This window comes from Oncorhynchus mykiss, chromosome 7, assembly GCF_013265735.2.
Source record: "Oncorhynchus mykiss isolate Arlee chromosome 7, USDA_OmykA_1.1, whole genome shotgun sequence".
Lineage (NCBI taxonomy): Eukaryota > Metazoa > Chordata > Actinopteri > Salmoniformes > Salmonidae > Oncorhynchus > Oncorhynchus mykiss.
In genome coordinates, this window is record NC_048571.1 from 82,749,796 (window position 1) to 82,771,115 (window position 21,320).

The following is a 21,320-nucleotide window of genomic DNA, read 5'->3' on the forward strand; positions in this document are numbered from 1 at the left end:
GGCTAGCCTACTAAATAGTTCATTGACTCTGTTTTTTTTGCTGGTCAGGGTAAGCTTCCTTGCGCTATGGATGACGATGGCACGATGTTTATCATTGAATCTACTTAAGGACTTGCTCTCCAAACCAACTAGCACTTTCACTCTTGAGTTGGCCTCACGAGGAAGGAAATTAAGTTAATGTATATATAATTTGATATACAGAAGAATATACAGTGCCTTGCGAAAGTATTCGCCCCCCTTGAACTTTGCGACCTTTTGCCACATTTCAGGCTTCAAACATAAAGATATAAAACTGTATTTTTTTGTGAAGAATCAACAACAAGTGGGACACAATCATGAAGTGGAACGACATTTATTGGATATTTCAAACTTTTTTAACAAATCAAAAACTGAAAAATTGGGCGTGCAAAATTATTCAGCCCCTTTACTTTCAGTGCAGCAAACTCTCTCCAGAAGTTCAGTGAGGATCTCTGAATGATCCAATGTTGACCTAAATGACTAATGATGATAAATACAATCCACCTGTGTGTAATCAAGTCTCCGTATAAATGCACCTGCACTGTGATAGTCTCAGAGGTCCGTTAAAAGCGCAGAGAGCATCATGAAGAACAAGGAACACACCAGGCAGGTCCGAGATACTGTTGTGAAGAAGTTTAAAGCCGGATTTGGATACAAAAAGATTTCCCAAGCTTTAAACATCCCAAGGAGCACTGTGCAAGCGATAATATTGAAATGGAAGGAGTATCAGACCACTGCAAATCTACCAAGACCTGGCCGTCCCTCTAAACTTTCAGCTCATACAAGGAGAAGACTGATCAGAGATGCAGCCAAGAGGCCCATGATCACTCTGGATGAACTGCAGAGATCTACAGCTGAGGTGGGAGACTCTGTCCATAGGACAACAATCAGTCGTATATTGCACAAATCTGGCCTTTATGGAAGAGTGACAAGAATAAAGCAATTTCTTAAAGATATCCATAAAAAGTGTTGTTTAAAGTTTGCCACAAGCCACCTGGGAAACACACCAAACATGTGGAAGAAGGTGCTCTTGTCAGATGAAACCAAAATTGAACTTTTTGGCAACAATGCAAAACGTTATGTTTGGCGTAAAAGCAACACAGCTGAACACACCATCCCCACTGTCAAACATGGTGGTGGCAGCATCATGGTTTGGGCCTGCTTATCTTCAGCAGGGACAGGGAAGATGGTTAAAATTGATGGGAAGATGGATGGAGCCAAATACAGGACCATTCTGGAAGAAAACCTGATGGAGTCTGCAAAAGACCTGAGACTGGGACGGAGATTTGTCTTCCAACAAGACAATGATCCAAAACAGAAAGCAAAATCTACAATGGAATGGTTCAAAAATAAACATATCCAGGTGTTAGAATGGCCAAGTCAAAGTCCAGACCTGAATCCAATCGAGAATCTGTGGAAAGAACTGAAAACTGCTGTTCACAAATGCTCTCCATCCAACCTCACTGAGCTCGAGCTGTTTTGCAAGGAGGAACGGGAAAAAATTTCAGTCTCTCAATGTGCAAAACTGATAGAGACATACCCCAAGCGATTTACAGCTGTAATCGCAGCAAAAGGTGGCGCTGCAAAATATTAACTTAAGGGGGCTGAATAATTTTGCACGCCCAATTTTTCAGTTTTTGATTTGTTAAAAAAGTTTGAAACATCCAATAAATGTCGTTCCACTTCATGATTGTGTCCCACTTGTTGTTGATTCTTCACAAAAAAATACAGTTTTATATCTTTATGTTTGAAGCCTGAAATGTGGCAAAAGGTCGCAAAGTTCAAGGGGGCCGAATACTTTCGCAAGGCACTGTACATAACTGTCTTATGATGTATATTATCTTGTTTGAGCAAATTAAGAAAAACTCTAGGCCCTAGCAATGAGCAGGGAAACTAAGACTTTGCTGTCTCTGTTAGTGTTCATGTCTTGTCTTGATGCTCTGTTCTCCTCTGTGTCCCTTCCCCCTGCGGTAGGCTCCCCGTCGCTGCCTGATAAATACCGGAACAATCGTGAGATGTTGATGCTGCTGCCTCCTCACCGTGAAAGACCCAGCTCCGCCATGTACCCCAACATCACTGAGAACGGACAGGTACAGGTACCGTACACCCACCATTCCTATCGTCTTCTATCACAATCTGGTCTCACAGTAGGAGTGCTGATCTCGGGTGAGTTTAACCTTTTAGATCCTAATGAATACGATTCGGTGGACAGAGGGACCTGATCCTAGATCAGCACATTGAGATGCTTTGTTGATACAGGCCCGGATCTTCTTATTGGAATGCTATGATACACTTCTTGGTGCAGCTAGAGGAGGAAGGGCCTCCTCTCTGAGCCTGGTTCCTCTCTAGGTCTCTTTCTTCCAGGTAGTATTACCTCCTATCTGAGCCTGGTTCCTCTCTAGGTTTCTTCCCTCTAGGTAGTATTACCTCCTGTCTGAGCCTGGTTCCTCTCTAGGTTTCTTCCCTCTAGGTAGTATTACCTTCTGTCTGAGCCTGGTTCCTCTCTAGGTTTCTGCCCTCTAGGTAGTATTACCTCATGTCTGAGCCTGGTTCCTCTCCATGTCTCTTCATTCTAGGTAGTATTACCTCATGTCTGAGCCTGGTTCCTCTCTAGGTTTCTTCCCTCTAGGTAGTATTACCTCCTATCTGAGCCTGGTTCCTCTCTAGGTTTCTTCCCTCTAGGTAGTATTACCTCATGTCTGAGCCTGGTTCCTCTCTAGGTTTCTTCCCTCTAGGTAGTATTGCCTGGCCTCTGTGCTTTTGCTATAGGCCATGTTACTGTACAAGCACTTTGTGACTGCTGATGTTAAAGTATTTTTAAATACATTTGATTGATACATTTATTGGTTGACTGATATGTATTTTCTGTTTCTCCAGCCAACCAACTTCCAGCGAGCGTTGTTCCACCAGGTGATTGGTCCATGCAAGCCCTGCAGCGACCCTAACCTGTCTGTGGCAGAGAAAGGTACTGTAGACCTAGCTATCATCTCAGTATGTTGCCTTTCAGTCTGTTATAGTCTGTTTCAGTCTCCTATAGTCTCCTATAGTCTCCTATAGTCTGTTATAGTCTACTATAGTCTGTTATAGTCTGTTATAGTGTGTTATAGTCTCTTATAGTCTGTTATAGTCTCGTATAGTCTGTTATAGTATCCTATAGTCTGTTATAGTCTCCTATAGTCTGTTATAGTCTCCTATAGTCTGTTATAGTGTGTTTCAGTCTCCTATAGTCTCCTATAGTCTCCTATAGTCTGTTATAGTCTCCTATAGTCTGTTAAAGTCTCCTATAGTCTGTTAAAGTCTGTTTCAGTCTCCTATAGTCTGTTATAGTCTCCTATAGTCTCCTGTAGTCTGTTAAAGTCTCCTATAGTCTCCTAACTCTGTTATAGTCTGTTATAGTCTGTTATAGTCTGTTATAGTCTGTTATAGTCTGTTATAGTCTCCAATAGTCTGTTTCAGTCTCTTATAGTCTGTTATAGTCTCCTATAGTCTGTTATAGTCTCCTATAGTCCGTTATAGTCTGTTATAGTCTCCTGTAGTCTGTTATAGTCTCCTATAGTCTGTCTGTTATAGTCTCATGTACTCTCTCTTTCCTGATTCACTCTGTTCTCCATGCCCAAACTATACTGTTCTCCATGCCCAAACTATACTGTTCTCCATGCCCAAACTATACTGTTCTCCATGCCCAAACTATACTGTTCTCCATGCCCAAACTATACTGTTCTCCATGCCCAAACTATACTGTTCTCCATGCCCAAACTATACTGTTCTCCATGCCCAAACTATACTGTTCTCCATGCCCAAACTATACTGTTCTCCATGCCTAAACTATACTTTTCACCATGCCCAAACTATACTGTTCTCCATGCCCAAATTATACTGTTCTCCATGCCCAAATTATACTGTTCTCATGCCCAAATTATACTGTTCTCCATGCCCAAATTATACTGTTCTCCATGCCCAAATTATACTGTTCTCCATGCCCAAATTATACTGTTCTCCATGCCCAAACTATACTGTTCTCCATGCCCAAATTATACTGTTCTCCATGCCCAAACTATACTGTTCTCATGCCCAAACTATACTGTTCTCATGCCCAAACTATACTGTTCTCCATGCCCAAACTATACTGTTCTCCATGCCCAAATTATACTGTTCTCCATGCCCAAATTATACTGTTCACCATGCCCAAACTATACTGTTCTCCATGCCCAAACTATACTGTTCACCATGCCCAAACTATACTGTTCTCCATGCCCAAATTATACTGTTCTCCATGCCCAAACTATACTGTTCTCCATGCCCAAACTGTATTTTCACTACTGTATGGTGGATACGTAACCAGGCCAGCTCAGTACAGCTTGTTTTGCCTGGACTCAGTATGTTAAAAGGGTGGAAGTCTGTCCTAATTTACCCCATGTTTTTGGTCTTTTTCAATCCCGTTGAGAACATAAGCTAGTACACTGTTTTATCTGTTCAGCCAGTTAGTGGTCCGTTCACAGACCCTCCTAATGCTTCAGCTAGTTTAAAATCCACTTCATCTTCTTTCTTTAGATGTCCCACTGTGGATCATTAGTAGAGTACTGCTCCGTCAGTCAGCACCAGCCTGTTGTTATAACTAAAGCCCTTTTCTTTATCGAAAGTAGTGACCATCTCTTGTACATTTCTCCCTTAGTGTGGTACACTGATGTGTAATTGGTCGTTCTCCTTTACGGTGTGGTACACTGATGTGTAATTGGTCGTTCTCCCTTACGGTGTGGTATACTGATGTGTAATTGGTCGTTCTCCCTTAGTGTGGTACACTGATGTGTAATTGGTCGTTCTCCTTTACGGTGTGGTACACTGATGTGTAATTGGTCGTTCTCCCTTACGGTGTGGTATACTGATGTGTAATTGGTCGTTCTCCCTTACGGTGTGGTATACTGATGTGTAATTGGTCGTTCTCCCTTACGGTGTGGTACACTGATGTGTAATTGGTCGTTCTCCCTTACGGTGTGGTATACTGATGTGTAATTGGTCGTTCTCCCTTACGGTGTGGTATACTGATGTGTAATTGGTCGTTCTCCCTTACGGTGTGGTATACTGATGTGTAATTGGTCATTCTCCCTTACGGTGTGGTACACTGATGTGTAATTGGTCGTTCTCCTTTACGGTGTGGTATACTGATGTGTAATTGGTCGTTCTCCCTTACGGTGTGGTACACTGATGTGTAATTGGTCGTTCTCCTTTACGGTGTGGTACACTGATGTGTAATTGGTCGTTCTCCCTTACGGTGTGGTATACTGATGTGTAATTGGTCGTTCTCCCTTACGGTGTGGTATACTGATGTGTAATTGGTCGTTCTCCCTTACGGTGTGGTATACTGATGTGTAATTGGTCGTTCTCCCTTACGGTGTGGTATACTGATGTGTAATTGGTCATTCTCCCTTACGGTGTGGTACACTGATGTGTAATTGGTCGTTCTCCCTTACGGTGTGGTACACTGATGTGTAATTGGTCGTTCTCCCTTACGGTGTGGTATACTGATGTGTAATTGGTCGTTCTCCCTTACGGTGTGGTACACTGATGTGTAATTGGTCGTTCTCCCTTAGTGTGGTGTACTGATGTGTAATTGGTTGTTCTCCCTTAGTGTGGTATACTGATGTGTAATTGGTCGTTCTCCCTTAGTGTGGTGTACTGATGTGTAATTGGTCGTTCTCCCTTAGTGTGGTACACTGATGTGTAATTGGTCGTTCTCCGTTACGGTGTGGTATACTGATGTGTAATTGGTCGTTCTCCCTTACGGTGTAGTACACTGATGTGTAATTGGTCGTTCTCCCTTACGGTGTAGTATACTGATGTGTAATTGGTCGTTCTCCCTTACGGTGTAGTATACTGATGTGTAATTGGTCGTTCTCCCTTACGGTGTGGTATACTGATGTGTAATTGGTCGTTCTCCCTTAGTGTGGTATACTGATGTGTAATTGGTCGTTCTCCCTTACGGTGTGGTATACTGATGTGTAATTGGTCGTTCTCCCTTACGGTGTGGTACACTGATGTGTAATTGGTCGCTCTCCCTTACGGTGTGGTATACTGATGTGTAATTGGTCGCTCTCCCTTACGGTGTGGTATACTGATGTGTAATTGGTCGTTCTCCCTTACGGTGTGGTATACTGATGTGTAATTGGTCGTTCTCCCTTACGGTGTGGTATACTGATGTGTAATTGGTCGTTCTCCCTTACGGTGTGGTATACTGATGTGTAATTGGTCGTTCTCCCTTACGGTGTAGTATACTGATGTGTAATTGGTTGTTCCTGTAAGTCAACATAAACCATTTAAACGATACATATGAACCCCCCAAAAACAGTACATTGACCACACTAATATAACTAACATTGCTTTCTTAAATCGTGCAAAAATCAAAACAGTAATGATGATTAAGTTGATTATAGTGATGATGATGTTGATTACACTGATAATCTTCATGATGACGAATCTGCCAATACTGAAGGTACTATTACATTAATTATACATTAAACACCTTATGAATCAGAAAGCCAAATGAACTGTTGCTGAGTGTAGAGTGGAGTGGTTGTGTTAATATCTGGTCTGTCCCTCTCCGGTTCCTGACCACTCCTAGTAGCTTACTGTTAGTATGAACAGTAGAGTGGAGTATATACATTACCTCTCTCCCCTCCAGTCCTGACCACTCCTAGCAGCTGGAGTCTGGACAGTGGTACCAGAGAGGTGTTGCCATTCCTGTCCACCCACGTTGGGAGTGTGATGGCCCCGCCTGTCCCGCCCCGCAGCCTGCCCCACGGTGAGTACAATACATGTGCAACAGAGGAGTGAACCACATCCCATGATCAGATGGCAGATGGTTCGACCAACAACTGATCTCTATCAGAATACAGTCGAGTGTTTTTGCGTTGTGTTGTGCCTTACGTTGGCATGCCAGACCCCTATAGATAACAACAAACACGGAATAAAGAAAGAAATTACACACATCACACGGCATATCTTTATTCAACACCCATTATATAGTTACACTGAGGCAGAACACTAATGAAAGGGCTGTTGAGATATTTTTCAATCATCGCTATGTATACAAAAGTATGTGGACACCCCGTCAAATTAGTGGATTTTCGCTATTTCAGCCACCACCCGTTGCTGACAGGGGTATAAAATCGAGCACACGGCCATGCAAACTCCATAGACAAACATCGGCCATAGAATGGCCCAGTACTGAAGAGCTCAGCGACTTTCAGCGTGGCACCGTCATAGGATTGGATGTCACCTTTCCAACAAGTCAGTTTGTCAAATTTCTACCCTGCTAGAGCTGCTACGGTCAATTGTAAATGCTGTTATTGTGAAGTGGAAACTTATCTGAGCAGCAATGGCTCAGCCGCAAATTGGTAGGCCACACATGCTCAGAGAATGGGACCACAAAGTGCTGAAGTGTGTAGCGCATTAAAAATGTCAAATGTCTACCCTGCTAGAGCTGCTACGGTCAAATGTAAGTACTGGTATTGTGAGGTGGAAACGACTAGGTGCAACATCAGCCGCAAAGTGGTAGGCCACACAAGCTCACAGAACACGTAGCGTGTAAAAAATCATCTGTCCTCGTTTGCAACACTCACTACAAGAGCTGTTCGCCGGGAACTTCATGAAATTGGTTTCCATGGCCGAGCAGCTGCACACAAGCCTAAGATCACCATGTGCAATGCCAAGACTCTGGAGCAGTGGAAATGTGTTAACTTGAGTGATCAATCATGCTTCACCATCTGCAGTGCGACGGACGAATCGGATGCCAGGAAAATGCTACCTGCCCCAATGCATAGTGCCAACTGTAAAGTTTGGTGGAGGAGGATTAATGATCTGTATCTTTTTTTCATGGTTCGTCTAGGCCCCCAAGTTCCATTGACTTGAAATCTTAATGCTACAGCATACATTCTAGGGTTCCAACTTTGTGTGAACAGTGTGGGAAAAATGTCCTGTTTCAGTATGACAATGCCCCCGTGCACAAAGCGAGGTCCATACAGAAATGGTTTGTCGAGATCGGTGTGGAAGAACTTGACTGGCCTGCACGAAGCCCTGACCTCAACCCGATCAAACACCTTTGGGATGAATTTAAATGCAGACTGCGTGCCAGGCCTAATCCCCCAACATCAGTGCCCGACCTCACTAATGCTTTTGTGGCTGAATGGAAGTCCCTGCTGCAATGTTCCAACATCTAGTGGAAAGCCTTCTCAGAAGAGTGGAGGCTGTTATAGCAGCAATGTTCCAACATCTAGTGGAAAGCCTTCCCAGAAGAGTGGAGGCTGGTATAGCAGCAATGTTCCAACATCTAGTGGAAAGCCTTCCCAGAAGAATGGAGGCTGTTATAGCAGCAATGTTCCAACATCTAGTGGAAAGCCTTCCCAGAAGAGTGGAGGCTGTTATAGCAGCAATGTTCCAACATCTAGTGGAAAGCCTTCCCAGAAGAGTAGAGGCTATTATAGCAGCAAAGGGGGGACCAACTCTATATTAATGACCATGATTTTGAAATGAGATGTTCGACGATCAGGTGTCCACATACTTTTGATCATATAGTGTATTCCCACTATTTCTTAATGTTGGGAATATGGTCCAGTGTTTTTTGGGGTCAAATATTGGTTTGTGTGTAAGTGGTAATTTACTGTATGTGTGTGTATGTGATGTGATGGTAATCATAATAATATGTTGTTAACCATGACATGACCTTTGTGATCAGCACAATGCATCTCTGAGGTCATTAAAGATCCCATGGCACTTATCGTAAAAGTAGGGGTGTTAATCCCGGTGTCCTGGCTAAATTCCCAATCTGGCCCTCAAACCATTCACGGTCACCTAATAATCCCCAGTTAACAATTGGCTCATTCATCCCCCTCCTCTCTCCTGTAACTATTCCCCAGGTCGTTGCTGTAAATGAGAATGTGTTCTCAGTCAATTTACCTGTTAAAATAACAGAGAAATATATATATGTTTTTAAAGCACTCACAGGTGCATATTGTTTCAATTCCACTGCAACTGTAATGTCAGTGTACTTCATGAATTTAAATGGAATTGAATTCAATTGAATTTAAATGGAATTCAATTGAATTTAAATGGATTTCAATTGATTTTAAATGGTTTTGACTTGAATTTAAATGAAATTTAATTTAAATGGTTTTGAATTGAATTTAAATGGAATTGAATTGAATTTAAATGGAATTCAATTGACCCCAACCCTGATTGGCGTTGATGGTGCAGTTTACTGCAATTTGGTGCCATTTTTTGTTTGTTTTATGGGAACATCTGATTCCAATCGAATCCTCAAGGAGTTATTCAACTGTACCCCTTTCCAACGTTGATCTCAGTGTCAGTGTAGCTCTCCTTTATACCTGTATGACTGTTGTAGACAACCAGTCCTGTTTCAGCCTGTCCAGTAGTACAGCAAGTTTGGTAGATGATGAGCGGCAAGTGAATTAGCCAACAATGCTAATTTAGCATAATTAGTCTATTTAAACGCTATGCACATGTCCTACCTGATTCTATTCCCACCATCTACCCCCCAACCCTGATCCTATCCCCACCATCTACCCCCCAACCCTGATCCTATCCCCACCATCTACCCATCAACCCTGATCCTATCCCCACCATCTACCCCCCCAACCCTGATCCTACCTGATTATATCCCCACCATCTACCCACCAACCCTGATCCTATCCCCACCATCTACCCCCCCAACCCTGATCCTACCTGATTATATCCCCACCATCTACCCACCAACCCTGATCCTATCCCCACCATCTACCCCCCAACCCTGATCTTGTCCCCACCATCTACCCATCAACCCTGACCCAACCCCACCATCTACCCCCCAACCCTGATCCTACCTGATTATATCCCCTCCATCTACCCCCAACCCTGATCTTATCCCCACCATCTACCCCCCAACCCTGATCCTATCCCCACCATCTACCCATCAACCCTGATCCTATCCCTACCATCTACCCCCCAACCCTGACCCAACCCCACCATCTACCCCCCAACCCTGACCCAACCCCACCATCTACCCCCCAACCCTGATCCTATCCCCACCATCTACCCCCCAACCCTGATCCTATCCCCACCATCTACCCCCCAACCCTGTACCCAACCCCACCATCTACCCACCAACCCTGATCCTATCCCCACCATCTACCCACCAACCCTGATCCTATCCCCACCATCTACCCCCAACCCTGATCTTATCCCCACCATCTACCCCCCAACCCTGATCCTATCCCCACCATCTACCCCCCAACCCTGATCCTATCCCCACCATCTACCCCCCAACTCTGATCCTACCTGATCCTATCCCCACCATCTACCCATCAACCCTGATCCTATCCCTAACATCTACCCCCCAACCCTGACCCAACCCCACCATCTACCCGCCAACCCTGATCCTATCCCCACCATCTACCCGCCAACCCTGATCCTATCCCTACCATCTACCCCCCCAACCCTGACCCAACCCCACCATCTACCCCCCAACCTTGATCCTACCTGTTCCTCTCAAGGGGACTGTTCTGTAGCTTAGTCAGAGGCCTGTTTATCCTTCTCCAGATCTATCTCTTTCTACCCCCCCTCCAGCACCACCACCCCACCCCCCTCTCTCTATGGTTTAGTTCTGTATTTTTCCAACCAACCAATCCGTTGTTCTGTCCTGCTGTGTGTCTCTTCCTATAGGACACTTCTCCATGCACTTTGATGCTTTCCACCACCAGAACAGCGACCTCCCTCCAGCTCTCCCTGCGCGCTCCTCTTTACGAAAGGTACCCTCCTCCCTGACCCGCCCTGGCCTAGTGTAGCCTCCCGTCCTGACCCGTTCAGTCCAGACCTGGGTTCAAGTACTATATTCAAATCCTTTTGAGGATTTTGCTTTAGCCCGACTGAAGTTTGAGATTGCAAACGTTTTCAGTTTTGGTGTCTTACTCATGTAGTGTGTATAGTTTTCATATCAGCCCTCGGGCTTCCAGCCTACACATCGTTTCTATTATCAGTATGTGTTTCTATCTGTATTGTTTATCACTTGTTTTCTTTGATGGAAATAAAGTTTAACCATTTTGTTTTAATGAGTTTTGGTCTCAATCAAGCACAGATAAAGCATATGAAGTGATTTCAAATAGTATTTGAACCCATATCTGTTCCAGTTTTGTCCTGTTCCAGTTTTGTCCTGTTCCAGTTTTGTCCTGTTCCAGTTTTGTCCTGGTCCAGTTTTGTCTGGTCCAGTTTTGTCTGGCCTGGTCTGTTCCCCCCTCTACTCCAGTCACCTCTCAGACCGTCAGTATCAGTGAGCAGGGCTAAAGGAACACTAGGCTGTAGAGTATTGTAAAACTGTAGAGATGCTTGTTGCTCCGTGTGTGATTGTGTATGTCATGTATTGTATGTGTGACTGTGTTTTTGACACATTTGTCTTTTTATTTATTTTTATGAACCCATCCACCATTTTACATATACAGTACCAGTCAAAAGTTTGGGCACATCTACTCATTCCAGGGTTTTTCTATATTTCTATTGTTTTCTACATTGTAGAATAATAGTGGAGACATCAAAACTATGAAATAACACATACGGAATCAAGTAGTAACCAAAAAAAAATCTTCAACAAATCAAAATATATTTTAGTTTCTTCAAAGTAGCCACCCTTTGCCTTGTTGACAGCTTTGCACACACTTGGCATTCTCCCACGTTGTAATCTTCGACCACTAGACGAACATTCTGGTTCTCTGCTCGGAGCCTTTTGAAAGTGGGGTACTGGGCATGTCGTCTGTACTAATTCATGGAGATATTGTTCATTATTAGAGAGCAGGGTGTTCTTCAGATCCCTATCCTGTTGTAACAAGGCCATTTTCATTTTGTTGTGAGTTAGCATAGCTACGATCGGACAGGACCTTCCCTCCGCTCTGCCACTGAAACAGTGAGCCCTTTGAAAATCAATAGTATCCACCTGCTCGTCCGTCATTTTGAGATTACGTTTCATGAACACCTTGACTTTTTCCTCCGTTGTCTGTTTTAGTTTTTCTCCTCTATTATTCCCATTATAACAATATTATTCTTCCTACTTCTGCACTTCAGAACAAGTCATTCGGCTTTCGTTGTTTTTTTAGGGAGTCCGCGGTAGTTTTTTAGGGAGTCCGCGGTCGTTTTTTAGGGAGTCCGCGGTCGTTTTTTTAGGGAGTCCACTGTCGTTTTTTTAGGGAGTCCACTGTCGTTTTTTTAGGGAGTCCTCTGTCGTTTTTTTAGGGAGTCCTCTGTCGTTTTTTTAGGGAGTCCGCGGTAGTTTTTTAGGGAGTCCGCGGTAGTTTTTTTAGGGAGTCCGCGGTAGTTTTTTTAGGGAGTCCGCTGTAGTTTTTTAGGGAGTCCGCTGTAGTTTTTTTAGGGAGTCCGCGGTAGTTTTTTAGGGAGTCCGCGGTAGTTTTTTAGGGAGTCCGGTAGTTTTTTTAGGGAGTCCACGGTAGTTTTTTAGGGAGGCCGCGGTAGTTTTTTAGGAAGTCCTCTGTAGTTTTTTTAGGGAGTCCACGGTAGTTTTTTAGGGAGTCCGCGGTAGTTTTTCAGGGAGTCCGCGGTAGTTCTTTAGGGAGTCCACTGTCGTTTTTTTAGGGAGTCCACTGTCGTTTTTTTAGGGAGTCCTCTGTCGTTTTTTTAGGGAGTCCTCTGTCGTTTTTTTAGGGAGTCCTCTGTCGTTTTTTTTAGGGAGTCCTCTGTCGTTTTTTTAGGGAGTCCTCTGTAGTTCTTTTAGGGAGTCCTCTGTCGTTTTTTTAGGGAGTCCTCTGTCGTTTTTGAGTCCTCTGTCGTTTTTGAGTCCTCTGTCGTTTTTTTAGGGAGTCCTCTGTCGTTTTTTTAGGGAGTCCTCTGTCGTTTTTTTAGGGAGTCCTCTGTCGTTTTTTTAGGGAGTCCTCTGTCGTTTTTTTAGGGAGTCCTCTGTAGTTCTTTTAGGGAGTCCTCTGTCGTTTTTTTAGGGAGTCCTCTGTCGTTTTTGAGTCCTCTGTCGTTTTTTTAGGGAGTCCTCTGTCGTTTTTTTTAGGGAGTCCTCTGTCGTTTTTTTAGGGAGTCCTCTGTCGTTTTTTTAGGGAGTCCTCTGTCGTTTTTTTAGGGAGTCCTCTGTCGTTTTTTTAGGGAGTCCTCTGTCGTTTTTTTAGGGAGTCCTCTGTCGTTTTTTTAGGGAGTCCTCTGTCGTTCTTTTAGGGAGTCCTCTGTCGTTTTTTTAGGGAGTCCTCTGTCGTTTTTTTAGGGAGTCCTCTGTCGTTTTTTTAGGGAGTCCTCTGTCGTTTTTTTAGGGAGTCCTCTGTCGTTCTTTTAGGGAGTCCTCTGTCGTTTTTTTAGGGAGTCCTCTGTCGTTTTTGAGTCCTCTGTCGTTTTTTTAGGGAGTCCTCTGTCGTTTTTTTAGGGAGTCCTCTGTCGTTTTTTTAGGGAGTCCTCTGTCGTTTTTTTAGGGAGTCCTCTGTCGTTTTTTTAGGGAGTCCTCTGTCGTTTTTTTAGGGAGTCCTCTGTCGTTTTTTTAGGGAGTCCTCTGTCGTTTTTTTAGGGAGTCCTCTGTAGTTTTTTTAGGGAGTCCTCTGTCGTTTTTTTAGGGAGTCCTCTGTCGTTTTTTTATATCTTGTTTTCCACTCATATTTCTTCCATTTTATTACTGAAATCCATTCCCTGTTTTTAAGGCCTTAACCTCCCCCTGTAGCCCAGGCAATAGATCCAGTTGTTTTAACTTCTCGCTCATACTTGTAAGTTATAAAAACCTTCCCCTACAATGTTACATTTGGAATGCTAGACGGCTGCTTCCCTTCAGTTTCTCTCTCAGAGCTCGAGGAAAGCTCTTCTCTTGTTCGCTTCGATTATATCTGATTCTTATTCGAGCATATCAAAAATGTTGATCTATAAATAGTTCAAGGTTCTCTATGTTATTCAGAATGTTTGCTTTCGCAGTTATCAGCTAATCCTCAATTTTATATGATTAATTCATGGGACAAGCTGTGCCTCCCACACTGCAACCTGCTACGTCATCAACCACCTCCTTGACACATTGGTCTTTCAGTTTAGCTTTAGTTTGCTTTATATCTGTGCTTGGTTGTTTTCATCTTGTTTTTACGCCATACAACAAATGTATCTATAAGAGTAACCCTTTGTCCCATTGTTTTCCTCCACAGTCAGCCTTGCACCCTATACCTGCCTCGCCCACCAGTCCCCAGTCCCAGTCCGGCCTGGATGGCAGTAACTCTACCCTGTCTGGTAGCGCCTCCTCCGGCGTCTCCTCCCTGAGCGAGAGCAACTTCATGGGCCAGTCATGTTCCACCGAGTCCCATGGAACAACCAGACACCCAGCAGATGCCCTGGATACTGTCTCCGTCACCCCCAGCATGGCACACTCTACCTGGGCCACGGACGGAGAGGACCTGGGCATGGACTCCCCCTCTGGTTCCTACCTGCCTGTGCGCTACAGTGTCTCTGAGTCAGAGATCCTGGATGGCTCCAAGCCCCCTCCCTGTCGTAGCCACTCCTCCCCTGGGGTGATCACCCCACTCATCACCAATATCGTGGTTCCAATCAGCCCCGTCCTCCCAGAGGCCCATACCCTTAACATCCAGAACCTGCCCCACTACCGCCACCAGCCTCCGCCTGCCCTGCCCCCCAAGCCCTACCTGAGAGAGGGGTGTATTCCTGAGGAGGAGGGGTGTATACCAGCCAGGCCCATGCCCATGCCACGCAAGATCTCTCAGCCTCTCATCACCTCTAAGGAAGAGCAGGCCAAAGTGGCGTGGGAGCACGGCATCGCCGAAGAGTGAAGAGGAGGCCTGGGGGTGTATTCAGACAGTGATGTGAAACATTCTGAACATTCCAGATAGAAATAGATTAGATAGAGCAGACGCACATGATTTCCCCTTATTCTTTCTGACAGACAATCATATATGTTCTACATTAAATATATTTCTATCTGAATGTTCTGTAATGTTACATTCTCCTGAACTGGCACTTGGTTGGTCGAGGCATGGTTGGTCGAGACATGGTTGGTCGAGGCATGGTTGGTCGAGGCATGGTTGGTCGAGACATGGTTGGTCGAGGCATGGTTGGTCGAGGCATGGTTGGTCGAGACATGGTTGGTCGAGACATGGTTGGTCGAGGCATGGTTGGTCGAGGCATGCCCATTGGGACAGTGACACATTTTGTGTTGTTTTGGCTCTGTAGTCCAGCACTTTGAATTTACAATGATACTATGACTATGAGGTTCAAGTAAACTGTGCTTACAGCACTCAATGTACACAATCTCCCCATTTTAAGGGACTCAAAGTATTGGGACAAATTCACATATATTTATTTTAAAGTAGTAACAAGTTAAGTATTTCGTCCCATATTCCTAGCACGCAATGGTTACATCAAGCTTGTGACAAATATGTTGGATGCATTAGCTGTTTGTTTTGGTTTTGTTTCAGATTATTTTGTGCCCAATATAAATGAATGGTAAATAATATATTGTGCTTTATTGTAAATAAGAATAGAATATGTTTCTAAACACTTCTACATTAATGTGGATTCGACCATGATTACGGATAATCCTGAATGAATCGTGAATAATGACGAGTGAGAAAGTTACAGATGCACAAATATCACCCACCCACCACCACCACCACCACACCTGCCTAACCTCCCCTGTTATTGTAATGGTGATTGTAAAATAAGAATTTGTTCTTAACTGACTTGCCTTGTTAAATAAAATACAATTAAAATAAAAAAATGTTTTGCAGAAAATAGTCAATAATGAATTATTTTGTCATAGTTAAGAACAAATTGTCATCCAATAGACTTGGATTAAATTACCAATATCCCCATCCACGTGGAAATCCTGCAAGAGTTCTATGAAGGCCGATTAGATGATGGTCTGATCACAGTCAGTCTCCTGTTAATATTTGTTTTACTTTTGATGCCAGCAAAATAAGAATGTGTTCTTAACTGATTTGCCTAATTAAATAAAGGTTAAATAAAGATAAAATTCAAGATTAATTCAAGACTGTCCATAATCATGGTAACATTCACATGAATGTAGAAGTGTTTAGAAACATAATCTATTCTTATTTACAATGTGTGACTCCAAAATGACACAATACATCATTTACCATTCATTTCTATACGAATATGGTACCAACTATTAAACTTTGAACTACTTCAATCAATTCACATATAAGTGAATTTGTCCCAATACTTTCGGTCCACTAAAATGGAGGGAACTATGTACAAAAACTGCTGTAATTTGTAAAACGGTTCAACCGATATGGATGAAAATGCCCTCAAATTAAAGCTGACAGTCTGCACTTTAACCTCATGGTCATTGTATCATTTGAAAGTACAGAGACAAAACAACAACAACATGTGTCACTGTCCCAATACTTTTGGAGATCACTGTAGTTTACATGTTGTTAACAATTTAAGCCAACCCCATCTGTTTTGCCCCATAGTTACGCACAAATCGGTTTTGTTGCTAAACAACCAACGTGTGTGTGTGTGTGTGTGTGTGTGGTATGGGGCTCAGTCTTTTCATTTGAATGTCCTTTCTCTAAATTGTCTCACGTATTACATACACAGACCTTTTGGAAACATTTGAATCTGTACAGTAATTCTAATTTATTGATAGTTCAGGTCCACATGCAGGTTCCAAATCATTGCACAAAGGGAAAACATGGATTTATGAACCAATTGCCAGACATTTAATTCATTTAGTTAATTGAAGCAAAGCTGGGATAGAGTAAAGCTCGCTAGACCATGACCTATGACCTTTTTTCAGTTTTAGAGAAGCAGCACTTAAGCACTTAGTTCTGCAGCGCCAAAACCCACTAGTTTTATTCTACTCTCACTTGTATTGTATGAAGAAATGAAGATGGGTTAAGGTTAAGTAGATTCTTGGGTTGTATTGGGCTTCGGATAGATTAGTATTATTGTTGAGGTGTGGTAGTCTTTATATTATGATTGTTTATTAATTAACTTACCTTTTATAGGGCACTAAAGTGGTTTTGGTTTAATAATAATAAACTCAGCGATGCAACTAGCTAAGAGAGAGAGAGAGAGAGAGAGAGAGATCAGAGAGAGAGATCAGAACAGATCACGCCTCTTGATAAACACACACTTCCTCCTCCTTGCGAGGAGGAGGAATTGCCTCGACAGACAGACAGTAAGAGGCTTAAATAGTGTTGTAATGCTTCGTAACACAGTCGTCCTCTTTTATAGCTGTGCCACAGCCAGATCACTCAGCCACTAGAAAGACGTATTATCCATTATGGGAATAACTGCCTGGCTGGTGAATGCAAGCCATTTCAAAGATGTCACGTTGCAGTCTTAGAGGCTGCTCAAGTCTTTACCATTATGGTTTATGGGAATAACTGCCTGGCTGGTGAATGCAAGCCATTTCAAAGATGTCACGTTGCAGTCTTAGACGCTGCTCAAGTCTTTATTTTGGGTTGGTTGGTTTATTAAAAGGTAATTTTCTGTTCAGTTGGCAGTATGTTACACACTACAGTACAAAGAAAAGTATATTTTTAGAGGAGATTAAAAAATGTGCAAGTTTATTATTATGTGTAGTTAAATAATGATATATAGTATATTAATATTATATTATTTATACATGAATCCCTATACCACGGATTGACTGAGGGGAATCGATAACTTGATGATGACTATGTAAAAACAGAACAATATGCAAGATAAGACGAGGGCATTAAAGCCACTGTAGCTGCTTAGTGATGTGCACTTGAATCTGGGAAGACATGAACATTGGAATAACATAATTTAGATGGATGATATTTATAGAAAAAACGATTATTGTAATTGTGTGATTTGTTTAAGTTTTTTATTTGGTAGTTTTATGTGTGCATGTTCCATTCTGTGAAATAAGTGATTTAACCCTGGCTAGTACTGCCCACTGGACTACCTGACGCATGCTAGGAGCAGAGAATAGACTGAACTAAAGATATCCTTGTTTCTAATCATTGATATGTATTGACTATTCAGTGCTGATCACAATGTACAGCTGATTCTGCTTTTAGATGTCTGTATGCATCCTCCCTCCCTGCCTCCTTCGAGAGACACTCCAATGACTCTCTCCTGTATCTGCCTTGTGTTCTGATATGCTTTGTGACAACACTGCTGGTGCTTCACAGACACAGATCCTGGATCAGAGCCTGCTCCACATCCAATTCCTTTCTTCTTCCAGCTTGTTGTTCAGATGTGTGTCTGTCTTTCTGTCTGTCTGTCTGTCTGTCTGTCTGTCTGTCTGTCTGTCTGTCTGTCTGTCTGTCTGTCTGTCTGTGTCTCTCTCTCTCTTTCTGTCTGTCTCTCTCTCTCTTTCTGTCTCTCTCTCTCTTTCTGTCTGTCTCTCTGTCTGTCTGTCTGTCTCTTTCTGTCTCTCTCTCTCTCTCTCTCTCAATACAGTAGGCCTAAGGTCTGTTGTTTTGGATAGCTGAAAGGGGAGATTTGATAACCATGAAGTGGGGTATTTGTTTCTCATTATTTATAAGACTGTCTTTCTCTCACCTGTGTAAATACATTTGTTGTTTTTTTAAATTTTATTAACATTATTGTATATCATTACCATAGTACAAAATGTTGGACTTGTAGCTGATAGAGGTACGACAGCTTCCATTGACCATTGACCTTTTTCAAGAGGCATTATTATTAACGAGACGGTTACAGGAAGTGTGTTTTTCAATGTGTGTGTGTTTCTGTGTGTGTGTGTGTGTGTGTTTCTGTGTGTGTGTGTGTGTGTGTGTGTGTGTGTGTGTGTGTGTGTTTCTGTGTGTGTGTGTGTGTGTTTCTGCGTGTGTGTGTGTGTTTCTGTCTGTGTGTGTGTGTGTGTGTGTTTCTGTCTGTGTGTGTGTGTGTGTGTTTCTGTCTGTGTGTGTGTGTGTGTGTGTGTGTGTGTTTCTGTCTGTGTGTGTGTGTGTGTGTGTGTGTTTCTGTCTGTGTGTGTGTGTGTGTGTGTGTGTGTGTGTGTGTGTGTGTGTGTGTGTGTGTGTGTGTTTCTGTGTGTGTGTGTGTGTGTGTGTGTGTGTGTGTGTGTGTGTGTGTGTGTGTGTGTGTGTGTGTGTGTGTGTGTGTGTGTGTGTGTGTGTGTGTGTTTCTGTCTGTGTGTGTGTGTGTGTGTGTGTGTGTAGATACTCTAGACTGGCTTCAATTCTACCATCCGATCTTGAGAACGTTTTCTTATTTGTATTTTCTTTTGACGGTGGCTCTCATGTCCTAATGTTCTCCTTCACAGTGGGGGGGGGGGGGTTTCCATCCTGTACTTTCCCCTCGTCTCAGAAGGGACATGGCTACATACAGTATAGACTACTCTAAGTAATGGGGGTATAGGTGCAGGCCTCCTTATGTAGAAGGACTTTTATTTTGAAGTGAATCGACTGAATTTAATTTATTTTCTAATGTTTATATGTATTTAATAGAGAACGTATATGATATCGGAACACATGATATAACACTTGAACCAAGTCAAAAGCAATGTCACACACTACTACTGTCCGGTCTATGGCTGTTTCGTGTCCGTTATGTGATGATTGTACTCTTTGTGATGATGGAACTCAAGCTCAAGAGAAGGAAGTGTTGAAAATGCACCTGGAAGGTTATCCATTGTCCTGTGAGAAGGACTTACACACACACATACACACACACACACACACCAGCTGGCTTCCTTCCAGGTTCGGACAGACCGAGGGAGGACCTGTAATGAGGTGGGATACTTGATTGAATCCCCTAAGAGCAGTCATACTTAATCAGCCCCCTTAATCAGCCCCCTCACATAGTCTAGTCGGCAAATAGGTGCACTCACTCTCCCACTGCCCCTGAAATGACAACCTATTCCCTATGATGTGTGCTACTTTTGACCGGAGCCTATAGAGCTGTAGTCCCCTACTGTAGTCCCCTACTTTTGACCGGGGTCCCCTCGTCGGCAGGGCTCACCCACTTTCACCTCCTGGCCTGCCACTCCTGATCTACTAAGATGAATCATCAGTCTAAGTATAAGAGGAGGGGTATGCTACTAATATACATGACAAGGGCAAAAAACCTCGGAACACTACTGCAAACTGGTTGAATGACATGATGGATGTGTGGTGTGGAGAAGTGGTTTTATTTGAGCGGGTGTTCGTGGCTAACGCAAAACCGCTGTAACACTTATCAGTTACGATAGGCAAGCTGTATCTCTATGAGCTGTGTTGCTGAACTTTTCAAATCACAAATGTAAATAATTGAAAGATGATAATAGCATACTTTCATTCATTATTATTTTATCTCAATAAGATCAGAGGATATGAAGAAGGAATATGTTATGCATATGACCTATGACCTTATGCAGGCTCTCAATGTATTTGATTTATTTCTATAAATACACACACACATATATATACAGTGGGGCAAAAAAAGTATTTAGTCAGCCACCAATTGTGCAAGTTCTCCCACTTAAAAAGATGAGAGAGGCCTGTAATTTTCCTCGTAGGTACACTTCAACTATGACAGATAATAGACTTACAGAAAACGTTTGACCTCTGTCATTGCCAACAAAGGGTATATAACAAAGTATTGAGATAAACTTTTGTTATTGACCAAATACTTATTTTCCACCATAATTTGTAAATAAATTCATTAAAAATCCTACAATGTGATTTTCTGAATTTTTTTTCTTCTCATTTTGTCTGTCATAGTTGGAGTGTACCTATGATGAAAATTACAGGCCTCTCTCATCTTTTTAAGTGGGAGAACTTGCACAATTGGTGGCTGACTAAATACTTTTTTTGCCCCACTGTATATATATACTGAACAAAAATATGAACGCAACATGCAACAATTTCAAAGCTTTTGCTGCGTTACAGTTCATACAGGGAAATGTGTCAACTTAAATTCATTAGGCCCTAATCTATGGAGTTTAGATGACTGGGCAGGGGTGCAGCCATGGGTGGGCCTGGGAGGACATAGGCCCACCCACTTGGCAGTCAGACCCTCCCACTGGGGAACCAGGCCAAGCCAATCAAAATAAGTTTTCCCCCACAAAGTTGCTTTATTACAGACAGAAATAGTCCTCAACAACAGTGGAGGCAGCTTGGCACCTGTGTAATGATCATGCTATTTAATCAGCTTCTTGATATGCCACACCTGTCAGGTGGATGGATTATCTTGGCAAAGGATAAATGCTCACTAACATGGAAGTAAACATATTTGTTTAAACACAATTAGAGAAATCAGCTTATGCTAAATGTCTAGGATTTTTTATTTCAGCTCATGAAACATGGGACCAACACTTTACATGTTGC

General features: G+C 42.8%; 1 protein-coding gene across 7 annotated transcripts in view; it reads left to right on the forward strand.

Annotated features, from left to right (window-relative positions):
- Positions 1 to 14,970, forward strand: part of dock3 (dedicator of cytokinesis 3) — a 410,366-nt gene extending 395,396 nt beyond the window's left edge. For 3 of the 7 annotated variants that reach the window (XM_036984223.1, XM_036984229.1, XM_036984228.1), the window contains 5 exons: positions 1,990 to 2,114; positions 2,896 to 2,983; positions 6,695 to 6,814; positions 10,729 to 10,814; positions 14,184 to 14,970. In XM_036984223.1, the coding sequence (XP_036840118.1) occupies positions 1,990 to 2,114; positions 2,896 to 2,983; positions 6,695 to 6,814; positions 10,729 to 10,814; positions 14,184 to 14,819 (1,055 nt within the window). In that variant the 3' untranslated portion in view covers positions 14,820 to 14,970. The remainder of the gene's footprint in view (positions 1 to 1,989; positions 2,115 to 2,895; positions 2,984 to 6,694; positions 6,815 to 10,728; positions 10,815 to 14,183) is intronic. The other 4 variants (XM_036984224.1, XM_036984230.1, XM_036984227.1 and 1 more) reach the window with 3 other exon arrangements.
- Positions 14,971 to 21,320: the final 6,350 nt, after the last annotated feature.